The sequence below is a fragment of the Martes martes genome, assembly GCF_963455335.1.
Source record: "Martes martes genome assembly, chromosome: 13".
Lineage (NCBI taxonomy): Eukaryota > Metazoa > Chordata > Mammalia > Carnivora > Mustelidae > Martes > Martes martes.
The window spans coordinates 64,132,124-64,157,494 of record NC_137901.1 but is presented as its reverse complement, the minus strand read 5'-3'; the positions used below and the strand labels follow the sequence as shown (position 1 = coordinate 64,157,494).

The 25,371-nt window shown below is 55.6% G+C and overlaps 1 protein-coding gene across 3 annotated transcripts; it reads left to right on the top strand.

Moving 5' to 3' along the window:
* The first annotated feature begins 958 nt into the window (after nucleotides 1-958).
* Nucleotides 959-24,205, top strand: PPM1F (protein phosphatase, Mg2+/Mn2+ dependent 1F). 3 transcript variants are annotated; one of them, XM_080821702.1, is made up of 8 exons: nucleotides 4,701-4,822; nucleotides 7,152-7,411; nucleotides 11,583-11,725; nucleotides 17,190-17,395; nucleotides 17,772-17,960; nucleotides 19,774-19,917; nucleotides 22,440-22,533; nucleotides 23,723-24,205. In XM_080821702.1, the coding sequence occupies exons 2-8, from the start codon at nucleotides 7,215-7,217 to the stop codon at nucleotides 24,073-24,075; spliced, it is 1,326 nt and encodes a 441-aa protein (XP_080677828.1). In that variant the 5' UTR covers nucleotides 4,701-4,822; nucleotides 7,152-7,214; the 3' UTR covers nucleotides 24,076-24,205. The 3 variants fall into 3 exon arrangements, with proteins under 3 accessions (XP_080677830.1, XP_080677828.1, XP_080677829.1); XM_080821704.1 differs by lacking the exons at nucleotides 4,701-4,822; nucleotides 23,723-24,205 and adding an exon at nucleotides 959-1,020 and having other exon boundaries at nucleotides 17,193-17,395; nucleotides 22,440-22,945; XM_080821703.1 differs by lacking the exon at nucleotides 4,701-4,822 and having other exon boundaries at nucleotides 7,043-7,411; nucleotides 17,193-17,395.
* Nucleotides 24,206-25,371: the final 1,166 nt, after the last annotated feature.

The following is a 25,371-nucleotide window of genomic DNA, read 5'->3' as shown; positions in this document are numbered from 1 at the left end:
GCTGTGTCTCTCTCTGTCAAATAATAAAATCTTAAAAAAAAAAAAAAAAAAGATTTATCCATCAGAGAGAGAGAGCGCCCACGGGCAGAAGGAGAGGCGAGAATCTCCAACAGACTCCCAGCGGGGCTAAATCCCAGGACCCGTGGATCATGACCTGAGCCAAAACCAAGGGTTCCTCCGCTAAACCCACTCCGGCACCCCATCATCTAACTTTACAATACTGAGATTATCCTATCTCATCTGGGCAGCCCAGTGGCATCATAAGGGTCTTTAAAAATGGAACAGGGAATCCAAGGAGAGGACCAGAGAGATGGCAGCAGGAGGGCTTGTCCAGATGTTCCTGGCTTTGAACATGGAAGAGGCTGCAAGTCAAGGAATGGGCAGTCTTTAGGTACCGGTAAAGCAAGGGAACAATTCCTGGCTAAAGCCCCCAGAAAGGAACGCACCCCACCAACACTTCAAACTTACAGCCCATTATATCTTGCAGGCTTCTGACCTCCAGAATTGTAAATAATAAATTTGTGTAAGTTTGTGGTAATTGTCATAGCAGCAATAAGAAATGAACACAGCCAAAAGTAGGCTGGGCCCCCAGGGATTGTGCCTCCTCGCCTGATGGTCCACGGGCCCTGGGGCAGTCTGGGTCTGTATGTGCCTGCTCTGCCGCTCACCAGCTGCCCACAGCACATGTTGCTTAATATCTGGGCGCTGTTAGATAAGGATTGCTTTCCCCATATACCCAACCACCCGAAGCTTGAGAAGGGAAGCAATTCTCCAGTGATCACACGTTTTGCTCCAGAACCCAGGATGGGGACCGTGTCGCCGCGCGACCCTTTTTGGGTGGAGCGCAGCTCTTCTCCACCGGCAACGAAAGGGCCGCGAGGCCGCCAGGGGGCAGCAGAGGCCCGGCCCCGCCCGTCCTCGGCCCGACTGCGCCTGCGCGGAGCCCGAGGCGGCGGGGGACGGGAAGTGGGCGGGGCCGGCCGGGAGCGGCTCGCGGGGCCGGGAGCGGCGGAGTAGCAGGTGAGGCCGTGGGGATCCCGGGGGTGAGGAGACCCGGGGCATGGGACCGGGGGGCTGTCTGGAGTGAGGCTCAGGTGGGGACTTGAGGCGTATAGGGGTGAAACGGGGAGCTGAGAAACCGGAGGGTGCGGAATAGGGGGGCTGGGGAGGCAGGGAGGCCGAGACGGGAAGACCCAAGGGGTTCAGGGGCAGAGTGGGGGACTGAAGAACGGAGGGAATAACCAAAGACCTGAGGAACCCGAGGCAGAGAATTGGAGGGCCAGGGAGGCAAGGGTGCAGACCTGGGGGGCCAGGGGCCGGTGGGGGTGTGGCCAAGCCGAAGACCAGGTGGGAACCGAAGGCGGTGTTGCAGAATGGATGTTGAGGGGTGACGTGCCCCCGTTTGCCCGTGGCCGAGCCCCTGTTCTTAGGAGCATCTGGGCTGGGCCCACTGCCCTGACCCCTTCTCCAGCAGCCCCTGCACCTTTGCCGGTCCACATCTCTGTCCACGTGCCCTTACCCCGCGGCCTGCCCCCGCCTGTGGCTCCGGTCCAAGTGATTTAAAACGAGTGTTTTAGTGAAAGCGAATGCTTAGGCTGCTGCCCTTTCAGCCCTAGGTGTGTGAGATAGGAATCTCAGGCAGGGAGGTGATAGACTTCACCACTGGTTGCTGTGTGACCTCAGGCAAGCCTCTTAACCTCTGTGCAGTGGGGAGAAATGGCACCCCGTTGTAGAGATTTTAATGCAGGGCTTAACACATAACCAGGACTAGTTGATAGTGATGGACTCCTCCCCCACAGCCTTCCACCCAGCAGGACACATGGCCTGAGCGACACATGTCCTCATGGTATTTCCTGGGGCAAGGCCTGTGGGCAGAGCTATACTCCCACCAAGGGAGATGGAATGTAAGACCAGCTCTGTGAGGTTATCTCTAGCACACTTCTGGCCTTTTTTTTTTCTTTTTTTTTTCTTTTTTTTTTTTTTTAAGATTTATTTATTTCAGAGAGAGAGAGAAAGCCAAAGTGAGCAAGCAGGGGAGAGGGAGAGAGAAACCCCAGCAGACTCCCAGGTGAGCACGGAGCCCAGTGCCTGGCTCCACACCAGACTCATCTCACAACCCTGAGATCACGACCCCAGCTGAAGCCAAGAGTCGGTCGCTCAACCGACTGCACCACCGAGGCGCCCCTTACTTCTGGCTTTCATGGCCATATCTGTCCTATTGTCAGATCTCACTCTTTCCCTCCTGTAACCAAGCCGGAAGCGACAAAAGGTGTCAGAAGACCTTCTGTGAGTCCGGCTTTGCCATTTCCTACGTGTGTGACCTTAGGCAGACAGCTTACCCTCCCAGAGACTATTTCTTCATCTGCAGTGTGGCCTAACAGCTTATTCTCAGGAAAGTTGTGCAAGAGGTAACAAAACAAATACCACTCCAAATACCACTCTGAAAGCTGTAAACTTCTTTACCAGTTCATTTGTAGAATTCCTTTCAGATACTGCCAGAGGCCATCCCTGCCTCTAAAACTTTTCTCCTCTGATCACAGTCATGATCAGGGTTCCCCAGAATATCCTAACTTTCTCTTTGAAGGTGTCAGGCCTCAGGGTGCTTATCTCAGCCCATACCACCCACTGGCAGTGGCAGAAGGCAGCCTGCGTCTTCCCTCTGCCGTCACACTTGCCAGCTGCCATGCACAGAGGGCCGGGCTCATGCCTGAGAGGGCAGGGGTGGGCTTCCTGACTCAAGGAGCAGAGCATCTAGTTGAGGAAGTCAAGCCTGTAGAAAGTGGTGGGTCCCCAACAATGTGAATGTACCTAATGCCCCAGAACTGGAGAGGGGAAAACGGGCAGAACGATAAATTGTATGTCACCTGTATTTTACTGTACATTTTTTAAAAAGAAAAAAAGATACATGTGTAGGAAAAGATCTGGAAAATTGACGCCATATTCTTTGCAATGGTTACTTAGGAATAAACAAGAATCTCCATTTACAGAAAAGCTTTTACTAAAGAAGGCAACACTTTGTAACGATGACACAGTTTCCTTTCTTAAGGATTGCTGTCTTTTGCTTTATTCCTGGGTTCTGAAGTTGAGCAGGACTCTCAACAAGTATTTTGTCTGTATCATCTAGAAAAAGGCAGTTGAGGCGCCTGGGTGCCTCAGTTGGTTAAGCGGCCAACTCTGGATTTCAGCTCAGGTCATGAGCTCAGACCTGGGATCGAGCCCTGCGTTGGACTCTGCCCTTAGCTGGGAGGCTGCTTGAGGATTGTCTCTCCCTCTCCCTCTCCCTCTGCCCTTCTACCTGCTTATGCTCTCTCTCTCTCTCTCTAAAATAAATAAAAAATTTTTTAATCAAGAAAAAGCCAGTTGTACAAATATGTGTTAGTTGAGTTTATGAGTCAAAACCGATAAACTAGAGGAAAATAAATATTTTTTCTTTGGGATCGAGCACATGGAAGGCAGTGCGCTGGACCCCAAAGGTGTCGCAGTTTAGTAGGGCTTGGCTCAGAGAGGTCTGGGGTAGGGGTGGGGCCAAAGTGGGATTCGACAAGGCAAATCACAGAAGCAGGCAGGTGATGGGCTGGAACAGGGTGATGGGCACAGAGGTGGAAGAAGAGGCCATGAGAGACTGAATTCCCAGGCTGGTGACCCAGTGAGGGGTGGGCGGGTGAGCCCCCAGCATGAACCCCATTGAGGGACTTTGAACGAGTCACTTGGTTCTTTTGCTCTCTCCCCCCACTGGCAGCCCCCCACCTGTCATGACCCCTACCTGGGGAGAATGACAGCAGGTTCCTGGGAGTGGGGAAGAGGAGCAGCAGGGAGAGTGCCATGGGTGCGGGCAGCTGGGGGCTGCTGGCGGGTGTTAGCTGGGATTGCCGTTATTCCCGCTGCTGTGGCTGCCAGCTGATGGGCTGTGCAGGGCAGGAGCATTCCGGGAGCCGGGAGGCCATGGGTCATGGGCCACATTTGGCCAGTCTGGTGGAGGCAGGTGACAAGGGGGCTGGCAGCCCAGTGTGCCTCCCCTGGCCCCCCGCCCTTGTCTTGATGACTAACCTAGACTCACAGGCAAGTCCCCCTCCCCAGCCCTACTCAGCACTGCATCCAGCTGGACACTTTGCCCCAGCTCTGCCTCACCTCCCACCACCTCATCCTGCTCTCTGCCCACTCTGCCCCCATTGGGCCAGCAAGAGCTCGGGACCACAGCACAGCCCCCTGCCTTCTTCCTGCCCTGTGCTTCTTCCAGGCCCCAGGCTCCTGGAAGAGGGGATTGTTTTGCTCCTCTCTGTATGGCTTATGTGACAGATTCAGAGTTTCTTGGGAAAAAAAGAAGGGCGAGGAAGGAACTTACTCTTATCTTTAACCCCAGCTGGACCCTAGAGAAGGAAAGCCATGTCCTGGTTCCTCCCCTTGCCCGGTGCCTCTGCCTGCTGATGCAGAAACCAGCATGTTTGGTCCTCAGCAGGCAGGATGGCCCTGGGTACCTGCATTCCAAAATGCTGAGCCGATGCCACCAGCAAGTAAGGTCACTGGCGAAGGGTCTTGTATTCTGTGCTTTATGCCAGGGGCCAGGCTTTCTCAAACAGGGCCCCCCTGTGCACTCGGGAGGTCGGTGAGCCAGTCCTCCTCTCACTGAGGTCTTAATCATACGCTTACAGGAGCGCGGGCACCGTCAAAGATTCCAAGCCCTGCAGAGTATTGTTTCTGGGCTCACAGGGACCCAGACAGCATTTCCCCAACCCTGGAGCCCCGGTTGTTGCTTGGGACCAGGCCTGCATTACTCACATTTCTCCCCTAAGCAACAGGCCAGAGCTGTTCGCAAGCAGAGGAGGTAGGTGGCTTGGCCTCTTTCTCGGCCGTAGGGTGTGGGAGCCTGCTGGGAAATTCTCGCCATCTTCTTGTTTTTCCCTGGCTTGGTTCTCGCTCAGCAGCTCGGCCGGCCTGCTCGCTCCCCAGGCGACCCTCACCACCCCCCATGAGGCTCCCAGCCTTTTCTGATCTCCCCATTTTACAAAGTCTTCCCCTCATGGTTATGACTCGGGTGTCCAACCTGCTCTTGTCCTGATTCCTGCTTCTTTATCTCTTTATCTTTTTACCTGTTCGCCTTTTGTGACCCGGGTCTGCATTGTATTTACTTCTACTGATAAGTAAAGGTGGGTGAGGACGATGATCTTAAATCCATCCCCATAACCTTCCATCTTAAGTGCCCTAATTTCTGTATTATTTCTGTGTCTGCTTTAAAAAGTCAACTTTGACAAGTCTCTGAAAGAGAGAGGTTTCGTGGGTTTGGGGTTAGTTTTATTTTGTTTTGTTTTGTTTTCATTTACTCCCCCCTCCCTTGTCCTTGCAAGTCCTTTCCAGATTAGACATTTAACTAACTCCCTTTCTCCTTCACCCCATGCTCTTCTTGTGGTTTTTTTTCCTCTTTATTCTGCCACAGACTTGTGCTGAGTTAGTGGCTCTAGACAAGGGTAGCTGTGCCCATGGGTGTGGGTGCCGAGCGGGCTATCACCCCTCCTCTCGGGGGCAGGTCCCTCCAGCCTCCAATTTCCAACCCCTGTCACCACTGCCCTCTGGTAACGTTTGTAGGCATGAGGAATTCCAGAAGAGTCTGCCATGCCTTCTCCCTGCCTGTACTCATCAGAACCGGGAAGGCCTCAGGGAGGGGATGGGCTGTGAAATTGCTCCCCGAATTTTCTGCCTGCAACTTGGGATTGGACCCTCGAGTTCAAGCTGGTTCTGCTCCCAAAGCAAGCTTCCCACCTGGGTGTTGTGGAGGCCCTGGGGGTGCCCCAGCCCTGGGAAGGCTCAGAGGGAACAGGCTGGAGGGGAATGGGCTAGACAAGGGCCTGTGCTTGGCGTTGGTGGCCAGGGGATTGCACACATGGGTATGGAGTAGGAAGAAGGGCCTAGAGAGCAAATGGGGGAGGGTGTATGCCAGAAGAGAGATGCTCTGGGACCATTTGGGTCTGGAGGGCTGAACATAAGAGGCGGTAGTGCAGGTGGGCCATGCAGGAGTCTGACACACAGGCCTTCGCTGGCCCGTGAACCCTGGGAGGCAGGGTGAAGGAAGAGGTAGGCTGATGGCACATGGAGGCCCTGAGCTCGGGGAGAGGAGCTGGAGGCCCGCCTTGGGGAGGTGGATGTGGCAAGAGCCCGCTGTGAGTAAGGCCAGTTGTGGGAGAAGAGCTGGGTGGGATGGTGATGAGTATGGGCTCCAGAATCCCTCCTGGACCCCATCATCTCCCAGCCTCAGTGTTTCTATCTGTGAAATGGGGGCTCAATCTGGCTCCCAGGGTTGTTAATGGGCAATGCACAGGTCCTGGCAGCTAGTAAGCCCTTGGCCTTCCCGAGGACAGGGCATGAAGAGCCTGAGAGGGGGAAGCCAGTGCCCACAGCAGTGGGGTCAGTGGCCTGGGCTGTCCCTGGTGCCTCTCCTTCAGCTGGGTCTCAGGAGGCCCAGGACTCTTCCTGTTGGAGAGGACACATCACAGGTGTCCCCCTTTACTGTTTCTCTCCTGCTCATACCCCGAGGTGCCCTGTAGCCTCTGTGGCCTCTTCTTACTCCCTCTCTGGTCCACATCCAAAACATCCTAGGACCAGCCCCAGCACCATCCAGGCTCTTCTTTTTCTTCCCTTGACAGGCATCCCTTCTCTCCACTAGGCTCACAGACGTGATGACATCACCTCCTCACCTTCTGTCTGTCGAGCTCCCAGGGTCAGGTTGAATCCATTTACCTGCTGTGTTTTCCTGCCTCAATGGCCTGGCCCCGGTGTCCCCCTCCTGCTGCCTTTGGCCATGCCAGCCATCTCCTACCAGGAACATCCCTGCCTTCTCTGTCACTTTTCCTTCAAGGCATCCATGTGGCCTCTTATCCCAGCTCTGTCTCCTGAAGCGACTTCTCTTGGGCTTCCGAGTGCCCCTCTTGGAACTGTGTCAAGACACCAACTAGGCTTGTTGCTCCCCCTTACTTGGGTCCCCTAAACTCTCTGTGAGGCCAGTAGCCCTGACCTTCCACTTTGAGGCCCCAGGCTTGGTGTGACACTTGCTGCATGACGCCTCCAGGTGAAGGAGAGAAAACAAGGCACCGCGCACTCCGCACTGTGGGGCGAGGGCACCAGTCCCCCCTGTGTCTTCTGACCCTCACGTCTCTCCTCAGAGCGAAGACCATTCAGAATCCCAGCAGAGACACCCCCCCCCCCCGCCCCGGGATGCTCTGGGCATGGCCTCTGGAGCCCCCCAGCAGAGCAGCCAGCTGGCAGAGGAGATCCCAGGCTTCCTGGACGCCTTCCTCCGTGACTTCCCAGCTCCACTGAGCCCAGAGAACCCTGCGCCATGGAAGCTCCCGGGGACAGTGCTGAGCCAGGAGGAGGTGGAGGGCGAGCTGGCTGACCTGGCGCTGGGCTTCCTGAGCAGCAGGTAGGTGACAGGCCTGCCAGGTGGGGACTGCACAGGGCCGGGAGCAAGGGTCTTGGCATCGGCCACCTGCCAAACTGGACTGTAGCTGCCGCTCACCCCTCACACCCTGCCCTGTGCCAGTTGTGCTGCCTAATGACATCCCCGTGACGGGGCTGCATTGCTTCCCCAGGGCTGCTGTCACAAAGCAGCCTGGTCTGGGTGGCTTGGAACAATAGACTCATACTGTCTCATAGTTCTGGAGGCCAGAAGTCAGGGATTAGGGTGTCGGCAGGGTCGTGCTCTCTCAAACAAAGGCTGTGGGGCATTGGTTCCAGGCCTTTCTCTCAGCTGCTGGTGCTGTCAGCAGTCCTTCCCTGGGGTTCCTTGACCTGTAGCGGCATCACCGCAGCTCGGCCTTCATTGTCACATGGTGTCCACCCTGTGCATCCGTGTCTTCATGTGGCATTCCCTCCCTGTCTGGATCTCTTCTTATCTTGTAGGGACACCCTGCTCCAGTGGGGACCTCCTCTTACACCTGCAAAGACCCTAATTCCACATAAGGTCATATTCTGAGCAGGTTAGGACTTCAACATCTCTTTTGGGTGGACACAGTCCAACCCATGACAGGTGCAGTCAGTCCTGTTTCTGTCTCATTTCACAGATGGGGAGCCAGAGGCCGGGGGGTTAAGAGCCAGGCCGAGGCCTCAGGGTGGGGCAGGACCAGGCCATGTGCCCCTAGTCACTATGACCCAAGAGGTGATGGTGCTGTCTGCTGTTCACAGGCCAGGCAGCCGGGGCATGGAGATAAGACACAACAAGCTGAGCAGATTAGAAGGGAGAAACAAATAGACAGTAAAGGCTAGCAGCCCATACCAAGTCTGCATGAGCCTCATCCCTCCCCAGGGGCCGGGCCCACACCCCTGAGTCAGACCACGCCCCCAGCCTCAGCATCCTGGCGTTTGAGTGTCCCCAAGCGTGCTTCCTGTGGGCTGGTCAGCTCAACCCTGGCACACCATCCCCCTCCGCCCTCCCCCCAAGGGCCTGGTTGCTAGAGTCAAGCAGAATTAGTGATTCTTACTCACCCCTGCAGTGTGGGGACCCGGGTCCCTGAGCGTGAAGGTCAGGGTAAGCTGGCTTGGTCCATCCTGACAGCCCCACAGCCCCACTGAGCTCAGGTGGACTTGCCCAGTTACCATGCCCCTTTAGGGTGTGGCATGTGCAGAGGGTGTCACTGGCCTGTTTTGTTCTGCTTTGAGGAAGTATTTTGGAAGGGGCATAAGGGGAGTAGATGGAACAGAATAGGCCCGGGTTGCTGCATGCAGGGGAGGGGAGGGCTCCCGGGGCTCTGCCTTCCTCAGGGCCCCGAGTCTCACAGGGTCTGTCCCACCAGCAGCCACCAGGCCTCCTGTGGGGTCTTTAGGGGTGGTGGGGAGAAACGCAGGCCCAGCAGGATTGGCACCCGTGCTAGCCCTGCATGCATGCGAGCCCAGAGACAGGAGAGCCACAGGCTGCTGGCTCAGAGTCAGAAGAGGGACAAGCTATAGGGCCGGGCCTGGGAGGGGCACCGGGGTGAGCCATCAGTCCACCAGTGGGGGGAAGAGAGGGCACAGAGGAGGGATGGATGGGGCCAGAGGGGCAGGATCCCAGAAGGCTGGGCTTGTTTTGCTCCACGGCAGTGGAGGTGGAAGCTGGTGAAAAAGAGAAGTGTAGCCAATGACCAGCTCTCCTGCCCAGGGAGGGTCCTGAGCTGGAGAAGTCAGGGGTCTGACTGTTGGGGTCCGCAGGGTGCAGGGCCTTGGGGGCGAACAGGTTTTAGTTATGTTGGAGGGCAGCTATCTCAGGCTACGGGTAGGAGAAAATCAGGACTTGCTTGACATGATGTGGGGCCCCGTGAGGCCCTGTGGCAGGCCCAGGCTCAGGTGTCGAGCAGGTACCCCGTTAATTAGCAGGATGCCAGAGTAGGCCTGAGACCATTACCCATGAGGGCAAGAGGGGCCAAGGGTCATGGCCCCCATCAGCCTCCTAACGAATCCATCTTAAAACACCTTTAAAACATTATATTTTAAAGTCATGCATATCCTACGCATCTTGATGGATTTATTTTTGGTTCCTTTTGTTCTTCTCTGGTATTTCTTCCCCATGCAGACACAGTGTTCATGTGTGCAAGAGCATGTTGTCTGCTCTGAGTCTGCCTGTCAGGAGCACCCCCACGGACGTTCCTGGCAGCTTCCTGGGGGCTCCTGTCCCTCTCCTTCCCATCCCTGCAGCTGGCATGGAGGCCCCTGGGTGTAACGGGCCCCAGGCAGAGTGGTGCCTGGTGTTTTTTCAGATTGTAGATGGTGTCCTTCATGAGACTGTTGGGAAGTCAGATCACCAAGTTCAAGGGTCCAGTGATTTACGTCCTATCTTCCCTCTCATTGTCAGCGGTTCTCTGACCCATCTCAGGTCCCTGAGCAATGCACACCTCAGGCTGCAATTATTCTTCTGCATTTTCAACTCGGTTGCTAGGCTGCAAACTTGAAAACCCCAAAGCAGGTGGAACTGGAATGTTTCTTGGGTACCTGGCCCTGCATACACCTTCTGTTTACTGCGGCATCATCTGGAGTCTTTAGGAGCCCTGACCACGCTGGAGGATGTGGGGGGCGGGGCAGGCTGGGGGGAACCCCTGGGCGGGCACATCCAGGAAACAAGGCCTATGGCCTGAAGCCAGGCATTGTCTGTGTCCCCGGGGGCCGGAAGCTGCTTCCCTGCCCCGGTGGCCTTTTGGGCCTGCAGGAAGCCACGGCACCACCCCCCAGAAGCAAAGGAAACAACGCTGCTTCTCCCTGCTGCTTCTCCCTGCTGCGAGAAAGGAAAACCCAGTGGTTAGCAGGAAATCCCCAAATGGCAGGGGAACTCATTTCTCATGTCTTGGCTGGTTGTTTCTCAAAGGTAGTTCCAGAGGCCTCTCCCCTGAGTCACCCTCTCATTTTAAAAAAACCACAGATTCATCCCTGTAGGTTCCTAAGATTATTTATAGACACACCGTGGACGCCCAGCCCCCAAAGAGAAGTGACCCATTTGCGTGGCTGTTGGGAGGTCCTTGCACTCAGGGAAAAGCCAGGTGTGTCTGCCCCGCAGAGAAGCACTGGCTGCCCTGGGCGTGGACCCCCAGCCCTCGAGGACAGACACACAAAGGCGAACACACATCGTCTGGCCTGTGAAGGGTTCCCACTGGTGGGGAGGCAGATTCCGGGGTCAGGATGCATCTAGCGGTACGGGGGCAGCAGAGGAATGGACCCCTGCTGCGCAGGGAAGGCTTTCCGTGGCTGCGGTGTGGGAAGCACTGCAGGCCGAGCAGCTCAAACACAAAAATGTATCGTCTCAGTGCTTGGGAGTCTGGAAGGCCAAGATCAGGGTGTTGGTAGGGCTGGTTCCTTCTGGTACTTTCTGGCTCATCACCCCAGCACTGCCTTCGTCTTCACACACAGTTCTCCCTGTATGCATCTGTGTCTGGGGGTGTCAGCTCTGTGGTCAGCTCAACCCTGGTGCACCATCCCCCTCCGCCCCCCCCAAGGGCCTGCTTGCTAGAGTCAAGCAGAATTAGTGATTCTTACTCACCCCTGCAGTGTGGGGACCTGGGTCCCTGAGCATGAAGGTCAGGGTGAGCTGGCTTGGTCCATCCTGACAGCCCCACGGCCCCACTGAGCTCAGGCTTTTCATAAAGAAACCAGGGTTCCTGGGTTAGGGACCCACCCTTCTATATGACCTCACTGTAACTAATCGCATCTATTTCCAAATCAGGTCACATTCTGAGGCCCTGGCAGCTAGAACTTCAACATGAGAATTTTGAGGGACATAATTCAACCCCTAAGACTCCTAAAGTGCTGGAGGGCCCCAACTGGGGTTGGTGGCCGGGAGCCATCATCAGCCTGGACACCGGGCAGTTTGTGCAGCCCCCCACAGCCCCAACCTGTACTTGCTGTAGCCCAGGACCTGGTAAACGGCATCGAGTGGTGTCCCATCCAACTCCCCGAGGCCTAGAGGCCCACCTGCTACTTGCCGCCACACATTGTGGCACAGGCAGTCATCACTCCCTCCAGACGGGCGTCCCTGAGTGGGAAGGTCTCCTTCTGGAGCATTCGAGGAGGCACTGGGGTCTTAGCTTCTGCCAAGGTGCCAGCCCCGTCTCACTCCTTGTTCCTGTCTGCAGGGGTGCCTCGCCACCATTTGCTTCATCTCTGGCCCACGAGGCTGTTTCCCAGCTGCTACAGACAGACCTTTCTGAATTCAGGAAGTTGCCGGGGCAGGAAGAGGAGGAAGATGACGACGAGGAAGAGAAGGCCCCTGTGACCCGTGAGTTCTCTTCCCTCTGGCTGGGACACTTAGCAGGCGACAGACTCACCCACCAGACAAAGGACGGGATGGGGTGGGAGGTGGGGGAATGCCAGTTCCGGAGCTGTCAGGGCTCACCTGGCCGCCACTGCCCTTCCCGTTTTGCTGGAGGAAGGGCGGTCATAGGCAGCACATGGCTGAGGGCCATGGAAAGGCAGCGTCTATGCCTGCTCCTGACAGCCATCTGGATGCGGAGAGAGCGCTGGCTCCAGCCTCAGGTCGGCAGGGGGAGCGCGGCTGCTGTCTCCCTGAGTTTCGGGACCGCCCGGGAGATGAATAATGCTTTTCTCATTCTACATGGGAGGAAGCTGAGGTGGCAGCTCGGTGGCCCACTTGCTCTTCTGCCTCAGCTGACACTGCCCCAGGGTGGCGTAGGAGCCAGGAGGGTGACATGTGCGTGGCTCCTGGCGGCGGCCTCAGGGTCCAGCTGGCAGAAAATGCCTGCATTTGGGCCAGTTGCCCGACCTGATTCAACTCAGGACCCTGACAGGTGGAGACTCCATGGCGTCTGGAGAGCTAGCTTGGGGAGGGGCCCATCGGTCTGCCTCCTCCTGGGGTACTGGTTAGTGTGGCATGCCCCCAGCCACCCCGCACTGCCTGGGGAACCCAGAAATGGGCAGTGAACCTCATCATCAAAAAATCAGGGCTCGCTCTTTGCATGTCTTCGTTTCACTTTCCTGATACAGCGAAGGAATTAATGAAATTGGGAATTAATACAGTGAAAACTCCCCCCTCACCTCATCTGAGGGGAATACATTTTAAGACCCCCAGGGGATGCCTGAAACTGCAGATCGTACCAGACCCTCTGTATATGTTGCATTTTTTTCCTATACACGCACACCTCTGATAAATTTTAATTTATAGACTAAGCACAGTAAGAGAGTAGCAACTGATACTAAAATAGAAGAGTGATAATAATACACAGTAGTAAAAGTTACATGAAGGTGGTCCTCTCTCTCTAAATATCTTAGTCTGTACTCACCCTTCTTCTGGTGATGACGTGAGATGCCTGCGCGGTAGGATGGAGTGAGGTGAGTGATGTGGGCGTCACAGTGTAGCACTGGGCTACTGTTGACCTTCTCCTTTTTTTTTTTTTTTAAGATTTTATTTATTTATTTGAGAGAGAGAGAGAGATTGAGAGATAGAGAACATGAGAAGGGAGGGTCAGAGGGAGAAGCAGACTCCCCACTGAGCGGGGAGCCTGCTGGGGGACTCCATCCCTGGACTCCAGGATCATGACCTGAGCCAAAGGCGGTCGCTTAACTGACTGAGCCACCCAGGCGCCCTTGCTGTTAACCTTCTGACAGTACCCTCTGATCACCCCGTTTCCAGACCACAGTTGACTGCCGGTACCTGAAACCTTGGAAGGCGAAATCGTGGCTAGGGGGAACTCCTGTATAATTTGTTGATTTGCTCCTTTATATATTGCTTATGATTACTTCCGTCTTTATGGATTTAGTCTCTTTATAAATTGCATATGGTTACTTCTCTCTTGTCCCATATTTGTTATTTGTGTTACTTGAAGTTTAGCCTGAGTGTGAGTGTTGAGGGCAAAACAAGGAACAGGCTGGGGGAGAAAGAAGACAAATGCACGCGGCCCCTTGCTTCAGCACATGCCGAATTCTCATCTGCCCCCCCTTCCCTTTCCTTGGCTCCCTGCCCACATTCCATCCCAGCATGGCCTCACATTCCTGCCTGGGAGGTGCAGGAGACAGCAGTCAACAGTGACAGGCAGCCTTTGTCCTCCGCAAAGCCCCACAAAGGGAGTGCCCCACCCCAGAGTCCCGGCGGGAAACCAGCACCACCTGCTGGCAGGAAGGCCCTACACGGGGCTCCTGCAGGCCAGGGAAGGGGGGATGGCCCCTCCGGGTGGGAACTCACAGCCTGCCCTGGCCCTCAATTCAGGCCTGGGCTCACAGCCCTGATCAGCTCTCCCTGTCACTGGGGCAGAACATAGGAAAATCTATCATCTTGAAGCCCTTCTTGCAAAATGGGCTTCCGGGCAGGTGTTATGAGCACCACTGCTCAACGCCAGAGGTATGACTAAACCTCTCTGGGGCTGGGTCATGTGGAAACACCAGCCAGCCCCTCTCCAGTGAGCTGGTCCTGTGGGCGCCAGGAAGAGGCCCTCAGCAGGGAAAGTAGGTGTGTCCTGCCAGCGGCATCAGGAGTCAGTGAGCCAGCCAGTTGGCCCATGGCATATCCATTGCTTATCATTGTCAGTGGTAATTGCCTTTGCTGAAGCTGAAATTCAAGTTCAAACGTGTTGATGGAAATGGTTGCACAACCTAAGGCAGGAGAGTACATGGTGCCCTGTGCCTCACCGGGTGTCTCAGGCCTAATAAAAGCAGAGCCCAGGGGCACCTGGGTGTCTCAGTTGATTAAGCGTCTGCCTTTGGCTCAGGTCATGATCCCGGGGTCCTGGGATCGAGCCCCACATCGGGCTCCCTGCTCAGTGGGAGTCTGCTTTTCCCTCTGCCTGCCACTCCCCTTCTGCGTTCTCTCCCTCTGACAAATAAATAAATAAAATCTTAAAAAAGAGAAGCAGATCCCAGAGGGAGAGGGAAGGAGCCCAGGAGCCCAGATGGTCATCTGAACGTAACTGTCTACAGAGAGGAGGAGGAGGAGGCTAGGGAGACAGCACTGTGCAGTCCAGCTGAATGAGGAGTCTCTGACTTTTTGGCAGGGGATTCACTGGGCCGAGCACGTGTGGACATGTCTTCCCAGAGCTGAGCCTTCCTGTTCCCACAGCCCCTCAGGCCAGCCCGGCTGGTCTCCCACTTCTTGCCAAACACCTGAATGGTGCCTGTGTCCTGGGTGTGCCCACAATGGCTAGTACTAGACACACCTGCCCCCCACCCCCCACTTTCACGTGTGGATTCCCTCAGACATGTCTTCCGTGGCCTCGTGCCTTCCCTGGCCTCTCCCCCTTTTTCTTTTTTGCTTTTTTTTTTTTAAGATTTTATTTATTTATTTGATAGAGAGTAAGACATCGAGAGAGGGTACACAAGCAGGAGGAATAGGAGAGGGAGATATAGGCTCCCTGCTGAGCAGGGAGCCCGATGCAGGGCTCGATCCCAGGACCCCTGGGATCAGGACCTGAGCCAAAGGCAGATGCTTAACGAGCTGAGCCACCCAGGCGCCCCCCTACCTTTTTCTTCTGTGGCCTCCGCCTTTGGGCAGAAGCTCTTTTTTCTCCCACACCTCCCTCCTCCAAGTCCTTCAAGTGTGTCTGGTGACTGTCCTCAGAGTCTGCCCTTGATCCCCACTCTGAGGTGACCGATTCTGATTCACCTGTGCCTGCTGCGTGCACCTGGGCCAGCAAGAGTCCCAGGAGCATTTTGTGTGTGGAAATGACCTGAGCCTCTGAGGCTTACCACCCAAGGATTCCTTGGGACCTATTCCTTGTTAGTTCCTTGTTAAGCTTTTCTTTAAAAGGCAGGTTTAGGTAGGATTTGGGGTGTGTGTATATGTGTGTATGTGTTGTAGGGGCTTTTATCTGTTGTGTAACGAATTCCCCCCAAAATTTAGTGGCTTAAAACCAACATTTATTATCCCATAGTTTCTGTGGGTCTGGAATTTGGGAGCCACTGAGCTGGTGGTTCTGGCCCAGTGTCTCTCATGAGATCGTGGCCTTGGGCTTGTGGCCAGTGGGGCAGAGGTTCCATTTCCAAGGGGTTTGGCCACTTAGCTATTGGCAGGAGGCCTCAGTCCCTCCCCGCATGGACCCTCCACAGGGCTGCTTAAGTGTCCTCCTGCCATGACGGCTGCTCTCCTCAGGGCCAGTGATTCACCAGGGAGATGGAGAAAGAGAGAGAGAGACAGAGACAGGGAGGGAGAGAGAATGTGCCAGGTGGGAGCCACAGCGCCTCTCAGAAAGCAGTTCATGGTCATTTCCGGTTGATTCTGTTTATTAGGAGCAGATCCCTAAGGCCCACGCCCGCGGGGAGGAACCGGGCTCCCAATCAAGCATTACAGAATTTATGGACATATTCTGAAACCATCACCTGGGGCTAACACTTGTCCTGGAAAATTGAGAAAACACCAAAAATGTCTTAAGAAAAAAACATCCACTGTCAAACCACCACCTGCAGACACCCACTGCTGCCATTTTGATTGTATGCTTTTCCTGCCTTTAGTTTTCTGGTCCAAGCCGTTGAAGGCTTTTTTGGGTCCTCGTCATCAAACCGTGTGTGGGATTTTCTGTTCTCCTTCTTTTCTGTGACATTTTTTTCCTTGATATTTTTTCCTTGATAATTGTGACATAAGCATTCTACACAATCACGCACTATTTAGAAGTCCATTTTTGTTTTACCCTTTAATTTTTTCCCATTAAACTTGGCGACGACCGTAGGCTCACATGCTGTCGTAAGAAATAACAGGGGTTCCATGTGTCTTTTACCCAGTTTCCCCCAATGGTAAGGTCTTAAAAAACTATAGTAAACCATCACGACCAGGATCTTGACATCGTCAAGATACGGAACAGTTTAATTCTACAAGGATCCCTCATGTTGTCCTTTGTGGCTACCCTAATGCACCATGCTTTTGTCCCTAACCCTGACAACCATTAATCTTCTCTGCTTCCATAATTTCACCATTTCAAGAATGCCTAGAAATGGAATCCTAGAGTATGTAACTTTCGGGGATAGGCTTTTTTCTCTCCGCATCATTCTCTGGAAATTCATCTGAGTTTCTATAACATGCCAGGAGCTCGCTCCTCCCTTCTTTCCTTCCTTCCTTCCTTCCTTCCTTCCTTCCTTCCTTCCGTGAGTAGCATTCTGTGGCATAATATACCGAAGTTTACCTGCTCTCGGGTCGAAAATCATCTGGGCCCTTTCCAGTTTTTGCCCATTGCAGGTGAGGCTGCTGTGAACGCTGGGGCACTCAGGGTTTTGTGCGCACAGTGTCTTAATTTCTCTGGGCTAAATCCCCGGGGGTGCAGTTACTGGTCCATGTGTCCATTGCGTGTTTAGTTGCGAAAATCATGTTTAATAGCAGCTTAATTCTTCATCAAGAGACTGGGCCGTCATTTACTCTGTCACTGGATATGTATGGCTTCTAATTAACGTGCCATTGTGAATGATTTTAAGCTTTGTCCTGAAATTACCTTTGCGTTTCTGGCTGTTTCCTTGGGGAGGGGTCCCGTGAGTGGAGCTGCTCACTCTGGGTTGGGAGGCTCCTTCCTGAGCATGTTGTCCACGCAGACATTGCCCAGTACCGATGACACAGGCTGTCATACACAGGCTAGGGTGCTCGGAATGCCCCTGGGGCTGATGGGCTGGGGGGGGGGGGCGGCGCGTGCAGGCCTGTGGTGGGCACTGTCGGGAGAGCTCCAGGGGCCACAGGGAAAGGGGGAGCAGGCAGAGCGAATGGAGCCCAGCTGGCCTGCATCGGTGCCTCCCTAATGGTCCTCCTTTGTGCCCAGCAGTGCTGGATGCCAAGGGCCTGGCACACACCTTCTTTAACCGGCTCTGGGAAGTGTGCAGCCAGTGGCAGAAGCAGGTGCCCTCGACTGCGCGGGGCCCTCTGGGGCCATGGCTGGTCTCCATGCATGCCATCCGGAATACCCGCCGCAAGATGGAGGACCGGCACGTGTGCCTTCCCGCCTTCAACCAGCTCTTTGGCCTGTCCGTGAGTGCTTCACCTCCAGTGCTCCTCCTCCCGGGCCCCAGTCAGAACAGCCGAGGACGCCTCGCATCAGGGGTGGGGGCCAGCCGGGGTTCTGAGCGGAGCTGCCAGCCAGAGCCAAGGCAGGAGTGATGCCTGTAGCTGTGCCCCCCAAGCACACCACTGGGGGGAGCAGAGGCCTGATTCATCAGCCCAGCACTTCTGGGCCGAAGCAACCACCAGTCACCTTGCTTTCCCAGCTGATGGCCAAGGCCATGCTGATTCTTCCAGTCCCACCCCAGTCAGTGCCTGGGCTCCACCCCCCAGACCAGAGCATCCAGCTAGGTGATAGCCTGGGTCGGGGTGAGGGCGGTGTGACTCCCATGGTACTCCCCACCAGGACCCCATGGACCGAGCCTACTTTGCCGTGTTTGATGGTCACGGAGGGGTGGATGCCGCCCGCTATGCCGCCGTGCACGTGCACACCAACGTCGCCCGCCAGCCCGAGCTGCCCACGGACCCCGCCAGAGCCCTCAGAGAAGCCTTCCAGCGCACCGACAAGATGTTTCTCAGGAAAGCCAAGCGAGAGGTGAGAACCAGTGAACGGGCCTCACACACAGTGTGCAGTCCGCAGCCGTTCACATCAGAGAGGCCCCACCCCAGGGTTGATCTGGAGGCAGGGGGAGGGAGCGCCCCGTGGCAGATCCTTCCCAGTGGCCTCACATGGAGGCCTGGGCAAAGCAGGCAAAGCAGGTCAAGGCAAGTGGAGGGTTGAATAGTTTGAATAACCCGTTTGGGCTCTGGGCTCTAATCGGGGCCACCTGCCGCCATCCAAGCCAGGAAAAAGGGCCTGGCCTGAGAGACAGGATATGACTGAGGACACGGGTTCAGGCCAACTGGCTCGTGCATGAAGTTTGTGCGCTCAGGGAGGGGGACCTTTGCTATCTCTAGGACCAGCCCGTCCTGGGAGAGGAACTCTGTCCACGATTAGCAAGTACCCCAGTTTGTCAGTACATCAGAATAGAGGGGCGCCTGGCTGGCTGTCAGAAGTGCGGGGGACACTTGATCTCAGAGTTGTGAGTTTGAGTCCCAGGTTGTGTGTAGAAATTACTTAAAAGTTTGGAAAATTAAAAAAAAATTTTTTAAAAGAAGATATACAAAATAAAACCCATGATTAATACACACAACCCCCTAGGGCGCCTGGGTGGCTCAGTGAATTAAGCCTCTGCCTTCGGCTCAGTTCATGATCTCAGAGTCCTGGGATCGAGCCCTACATCAGGCTCTCTGCTCAGCAGGGAGTCTGCTTCCCCCTCTCTCTCTGCCTGCTGCTATGCCTACTTGTGATCTCTGTTTGTCAAATAAATAAATAAAATCTTTAAAAAAAAAATGCACATAACACCCCCCCACCCTGTCCCCACTCACCTGGGCAGGGTCTTGACAGGCTGCTGGTGCCCACTGTGTGTGTTCTTCCCTTGGGAACTGTAGCCATGTAGGGATCAGCCCTTGTTTCTGAAAGAACACATCCAACACCTCCTCTGTGGACTTGCTACCCACTGGACCTTACCCATAGAACCTCATGGGGCCCTCCCAGCAGCCCTGCCAGGGAGCTACTAAAATGGCGTCCATTTTAGACATTGGGAAACTGAGGTCCAGAGAGCTTAAAGGACCAGCCCCAGTTGACATGGCTCGTCAGAAGACTTGGGAGTCTTCTCTCCCAAGAGGGTTTGCTGTCATCAGGCGCTCCAAGCACAGACCCCAGTGGAAATCAGCAAAGGCAATCTTTGCCTCTTACCAGAAAACCATGGAGCATCTAGACCTAAGTGGCAGCCCCATGAAAAAGGGACAGGCCTCAGCCCCCATGGCCTGTGGCGCCCTGGGCCACCTCCCAGGGTAATGATTCTCTGAAGCAGGCTCTCAGATCAGGTTGCTGTTATTTTAAGGTAGCTTTGTGGAGATGTAATCCACACGACAGATTACACGTATTGCCAGCGCACAGCATACACCATCAGTTCAGTAACAAGTAAAGTGTGCAGTTGGATAGGTTTTGGCATTTGTCTACAGCTGTGTAACCCTCCCCCCGGTCACAGACCCAGCCACCACCCCTGAAGAGTTTTCTTCTGTCCTTCGTTACCCCACCCTCCTGCCCACACGCTCCCCAGAAGAGCACTCGTCTGCTTTCAGACATTACAGATGCTAGAGCTCCTGTTTTCTAGAGTTGTGTGCAGACGAGACCACACAGGCTCTGCTCTTCCATCGTGCAGCGGAGACGCCTCGTGTCCTTGTGTGCTTCAGCAGTCCGTTCCTTCTTTCTGGCTGAGCACTGTTCCAGGAGTCAGTCTGTCTGGCTGGGTGTGAGCCCTCCAAGCTGGCGCCCGGCCCACCACGCCCCTCTCTCCTGGCAGCGGCTCCAGAGCGGCACCACGGGGGTGTGTGCTCTCATCGAAGGAAAGACCCTGCACATCGCCTGGCTCGGGGACTCCCAGGTCATCCTGGTGCAGCAGGGACAGGTGGTGAAGCTGATGGAGCCGCACAGACCTGAGCGACAGGTAAGGGCCCCCTCCCTCTGGTCCTGGGACGTCCCAAGCCCCCATCACACTACACTGCACAGGACGGCAGATGGTCAATGAAGTAAGAGGGGCCCTGGACCACCTTCCAGGGGAACTCCTGGTGTTTCCCCAGAGGGAGGGCTCTTGTGACTTGAGTGACCAGAGTTTGGGGGTGGTCCCTGAAAGTTCACAGCCAAGAGTCCCAAGTAAGCCCTTCTCACCACAGTGACACAGAGCCTGGAGCTGTGGGGGAGAGCTGGGCCCTCTCTCTACCCAGCAGGCAGCCCAGGAAAGGCTGTGGTCCTACACTTCATGCATATGGCAAGAGGTCAGCCGGCCACCTGGGCTATGGGGGGAGAGGGTTCCAGAGAGGAGGTAATGCTGAGCTGGGGTCAGAAGGAACCAGGCTTGGGTCTTGGTTGGGTAGAGGCTGTGCTAAGATCCTGAAGTCGCTCAACTGTCTGAACCTCGGGGTCCTCACCCGGACATGAGGATGGTCTTCCTCCATGGACCCCCATCTCACAGGTGTCCAGTCTACCTCCTTATACAGGGAAGCAGGGAGTTGGCTACTGGGGAATGCCTGTATGTCCTGTCCCCGCTTGGTTTCCCCACATGGATGCGTGTTCCAGGGCATTCCACGTCAGCATGGGAAGCGCCCCCACCCTCCTGTAGGGCTCCGCGGAGCTCCAGTCCTCCCCAGTCCTGTCCGTGGACGTGGAGGCTTCCTCAGTGTCTTCATGCTAACAGCAACACAGCGGCAGATGATTCAGTACTATATTTCATGACTCAGGGTCCAGCACGTTAACAGAGCAGCTTCTTAGAAGTGGGATGGAGGGGTTGGAATGTTCTCAGTGGTGGTCCTGGCATGGTTGCCACACTGCTCCCCTCGGGCTGTGTGTCCACGGGAGTCCCTTTGCCCACAGTCGCACTGAACCGCAGGCTCCTGCCAGTCTGAGAGGAAGGAAAGCGACTGTTGGGTTTGTGTTTGTCTTAACGGACTGAGCCCGAGCATCTTCTCCAACACCGGAGGTCACTTACATTGCCTTTCTGGAGAGCCCTTCCTTCTTGTCCTTGGCTCACGGGTCTCCTGGGCTGTGCTGTTGTTCTTATCAGTTTGTAGGTCAGCTCCTTGTCTGCAGGGTGATTTGCAAATAGCCCCCTGCTTTGTCTATGTTTAGGGGCTTTTTGCCTTGTAGACACTTTGGTTTTTATGTAACTGAACAGAGCTGTCCTTTTGTGGTTTCTAGATTTGGAAAGCACTGCAGGGAGTGTCAGGCAGCGATCACCAAAACAGCCAGGAATGACAGCATTCCTGGGCCTCCCCTCCTACATATGCTCTTCTCATCATATGGAGGAGAGGACTGAGGCTCAGAGAGGTTTAGTAACTTGCCCAGAGCACACAGCTGAGAAATGGCAGCTATCCTATGTCCCTCCACCGTCACCACAGCTCTGGGGCATTTGGTGTCTGCTCCCCATTGGACCATCCTACCCCGAGACAGGCAGTCAGGTGAAATGTGGTCTAAGTCAGGACTAGATGCGAGCCTCTGGGTTCCTGCCTGCCTGCATCCCCGCAAGCTCACTGTCAGGCTACACCACCTCTGCGGCCCAGCGGGGACTTTTCCAGGCAGCATTTCCTGAGGCCCCCTAAGCCCCACTGTGTGGCACCGTGGCAAAGAGCACAGCCCCCCAGCCAGCCTGCATATCCACCTGCCTCTCCCCAGACCCTTCTGAGTCTCTCTTCCCCCTCCACCTGCTTATTCCTTCCTCCTCCTTCCCTGCCTGTGTTCATGCTCCTTTTTGCCTTTTTCTGGCACTGCTCACACCACAGCGGGTTCTCAGGCCCAGAGGGAGCCGTGCAGGCAGGTCAGGACTCCTGCAAACCTTCCAGGTCCCACTGCTGCCCTCATCTGCAGGGAATCACATGGGAGGCCCAGCCTTTGCTATTGTGTTCCCCCTCCCTCCGGCCCTGCAGTAGGTCTGTATCTGCACAGAGACCCAGAGGAAGGGCCCACTTCTGTGGTCCCAGAGAGAGAGGACTGGGCTGTCCAGTAGACACTGTCCCATGGGGCATGGGAAGCTCCCAGCTGAGGAAGCTGGTACCCCAGTGTCTAGCATGGTAGTACTGCTTTCATTTCGGGGGCGGGGGGTGGGGGCGTAGAGGCAGAGGGACTTTGAGAAAGGACAGGGCCTAGTTCAGGTTTCATCCAGGCCTGCCGGGTGGCCACACATAGCACAGACTTGCTGTCGCCCCAGTGGCTAGCAAGGAGGAGACAGTATCTCAGAGTGAAACGTGAGACAGCAAGGATCTGTGGCCATGGCTGCACTGTGGCTGAGGTGGCCCTTGCTGTAGCTGGAGGAGGACGTGCAGGTTCTTCGTGACCCATCACCATTCTCCTAATGCCTCCTCTGGGCATCATTCCCGGGCCACGGCTCCCAGCACTGTCTCAGGAACCAGTGCATCTTGGCTGATGCAGCCTCGCCAGGGACCCTGCCCCAGTGCCCACTCTGGCTGTCCCCCACAGGACGAGAAGGAGCGCATCGAGGCATTGGGTGGCTTCGTGTCTCACATGGACTGCTGGAGAGTCAACGGGACCCTGGCTGTGTCCAGAGCCATCGGTAAGGAGGCAGGAGGGTGGGAGACCAAGGCCTTTTGTCTGCAGCCTGAGGGTCACCCAGCTGTCAGGGACAGCAGCATCCTCTGCTGAGAAATACAGCACATGTGGTCTGTGGGGCTGTGGAATCAGACTGTGAGAGACCTCTGGCGAATTTAGTACATGAGCAAACACCTCAAGGTCTTCCATCTCACACAAGTAATCCCAGTTTAAGTGGTATGCGATTATCTTCTTGTTAAAACATTTTCCCAGAAAAATCTACTAGGAAACCCTTGGATAGCTACTGTATATGCTGGAAGGTCGTTTTCAAATATTCCATCAAAGAGGATTATCGGTTGTCCTCTCCCCATTCATGCTGATTCTTTTCTACATCCTAAAAAATATTTAAAAAAAATAAAGGGAGAATCCTCTTCCACAATCCTGTTTTGTCAGCATCCTGCTGCTACTGGGCCTCAGACTAGGGCTTGGCCGCCACACCCCACACCCTTCCCCTTGGGTACTTAGATGCCGCTCTGTTCCTCCTGAGCCCCATAATGTGACACCTGTCCCTCCTGGCCACCTGGCACGTGCCGGCTTAGAGCCCTTCTCCCTGCTGCTTCTGCCATTGAGCATCTGGACACACCACAGTGGGGAGGTGGCCGGGTGGGCCTCTCCAAGCAGAGGCTCCTTCCACAGAGCAGGACACCCCAGGCAGTTTAATGGCAGAAAGTGGCGGGGGCTGGTGTGCCCTCGGGGGGCAGGCGTGGAAGGAGGGGACCCGTGGGCCTGGGCAAGGTGTAAGGAGGAGGCCGTGGCTTCCAGTAGCACTTCGAAAGTAAAGCCAAGAGAACTTGCTGGAGGATTGGATGTGGGGTCCCAGGGAGAGGGTCCTGAGGGGAAGGGAAGCTACAGACCTGAGTATAAGGAAGGAAAGGTGAGGTCTTCTCCCTCAGCCACCCCCCCTCTCCGACTCTGGGCCCGGCTCCACTGGAAGGGAAGAGGCTTTTGGTCAAGTTGACCTCTGGCCCGGCTGGGCTGTGACTCTGCCCACTGGGACACCAGGATAAGTCTGCCACGTCGCCCTCTTGTTTTCTTCATAGCCTTTAGCACCGCGTGAGTGTCAAATTTCACCAGTGAGCACGGGTGTCAGAGGAGGATGGCCGGGGCCTGGCAGGATGGCCCTCTGACGTGAGGCCCTTCTCTCCCGTGCCCAGGGGATGTCTTCCAGAAGCCCTATGTGTCAGGGGAGGCGGACTCGGCCTCTCGGGAGCTGACCGGCTCCGAGGACTACCTGCTACTGGCCTGTGATGGCTTCTTCGATGTCGTCCCCCACCAGGAGGTCACCGGCCTCGTCCAGAGCCACCTGGTCAGGCAGCAGGGCGGCGGGCTGCAGGTGGCTGAGGAGCTGGTGGCCGCAGCCCGGGAGCGGGGCTCCCATGACAACATCACAGTCATGGTGGTCTTCCTCAGGGACCCCCGAGACCTACTGAAGGGTGGGGCCCAGGGGGCAGGGGATGTGCCCTCTGGGCTCTCAGAGCCAGAGACCAGCACTCCGCAGAGAAGCTAGGAGCTTCAGGCCATCGGGCCCCACCCCCCGCCCCATCCCATGCCCTTCCCCTCAGATGCCTTAGGACCTGACCAGTGGCGATGGGCGGGCAGGTGCCCCCTCACAGTGCTTTCCCAGGGCCTCGAGTCCCCCGTGCTGCTTGTAATCAGTCCGTCCTGGAGGCTGTGGGACTGTGCTGGGGGGTGTGGATGGGTTATTTATGTCCTGCTCGCACAGGCAGTGGGATGGCCCGGATCTCTGAAGGAGGCCTAGGGAAGAGACCTCACCAAAGAGAAGAGGACCTGGGAAATGGGGCAGCTCTTATCCCGGCCCCATTGGGTGGGGGCAGGACCAGAGGCCACAGGCGTGAGCCGCAGCCAGACCAAAGATGCCAGGCAGGCGCCTGGGGCAGCAGGGCGCTGCACGTGAGACCCCGGGTGGACCCAGGGCACTGGCCACCTCCAAGTGTGTCCCTGGTGAACGGCGCAGGTTTCTCATTGGCTCCTCCCTGGCCACAACTGGGAGGACTCCTCTTTCCAGATGCGCCTGGCTGCTCCTGGCCTGCCAGCCAGCTTCCCAGAGTGGGGAGCGCAGCCCCGCCGGGAAGGAGGGAGCACCAGGGATCTGGTCTGCGGTGGGCACTTGCGGTCCCCCAGCCTCCCTGGTCCCCTCCCAGCCCTGCACACACCAAGGGAAGGGAAGGTCAGAATGATGACACGTGGGTCTTTTGTTTGTGGTCTTCACTCCCCCCCCCCCACCCCACCCAGGGAAGTCTTAACTCAGAAGCAGTATTTCAGGTTTTTGTCTGTTTTGTCAGTGCCAAGTGGACCTGTTGTGTCATATAACTTAAGCAGAGCTGAGCATTTATTTTATTCTTAGAAAACTTAAGTATTGATTTTTTTTTTTTTGAAGAAACTTATTTTGCAGTATTACTGATTTTTTTTTCCTTAATCAGGATTGAAACAAAAACTTTTCCAGGTGACGTTAATAAGCCATTCAAGTGCCTTAAACAGCTTTAGGTAAAGGCTAGGACCGCCAGGCCTGGGATGGATTCTAATAGGCATGTTTCCGTTTTTACAAAAGCAGGATTTATTTTGTTACAGTGGCATGATCTGGGCTAGAATTCTTCCCGGACGTGTTCTTTCCGCCTCTTGTGATTCCATTCGCTGCTGACAGCAGAGCAGCCCTGAAGAGCATAGGCTATGCTATGCGACTGGGCCAGACCGCGGGGCTCTGGGCGATCAGGGTGACCGTGGCCCCGCCAGCCTCCCTCGTTTGAATGGAATACCCTACAATGTCTTGTGTTGGTAATCAAAT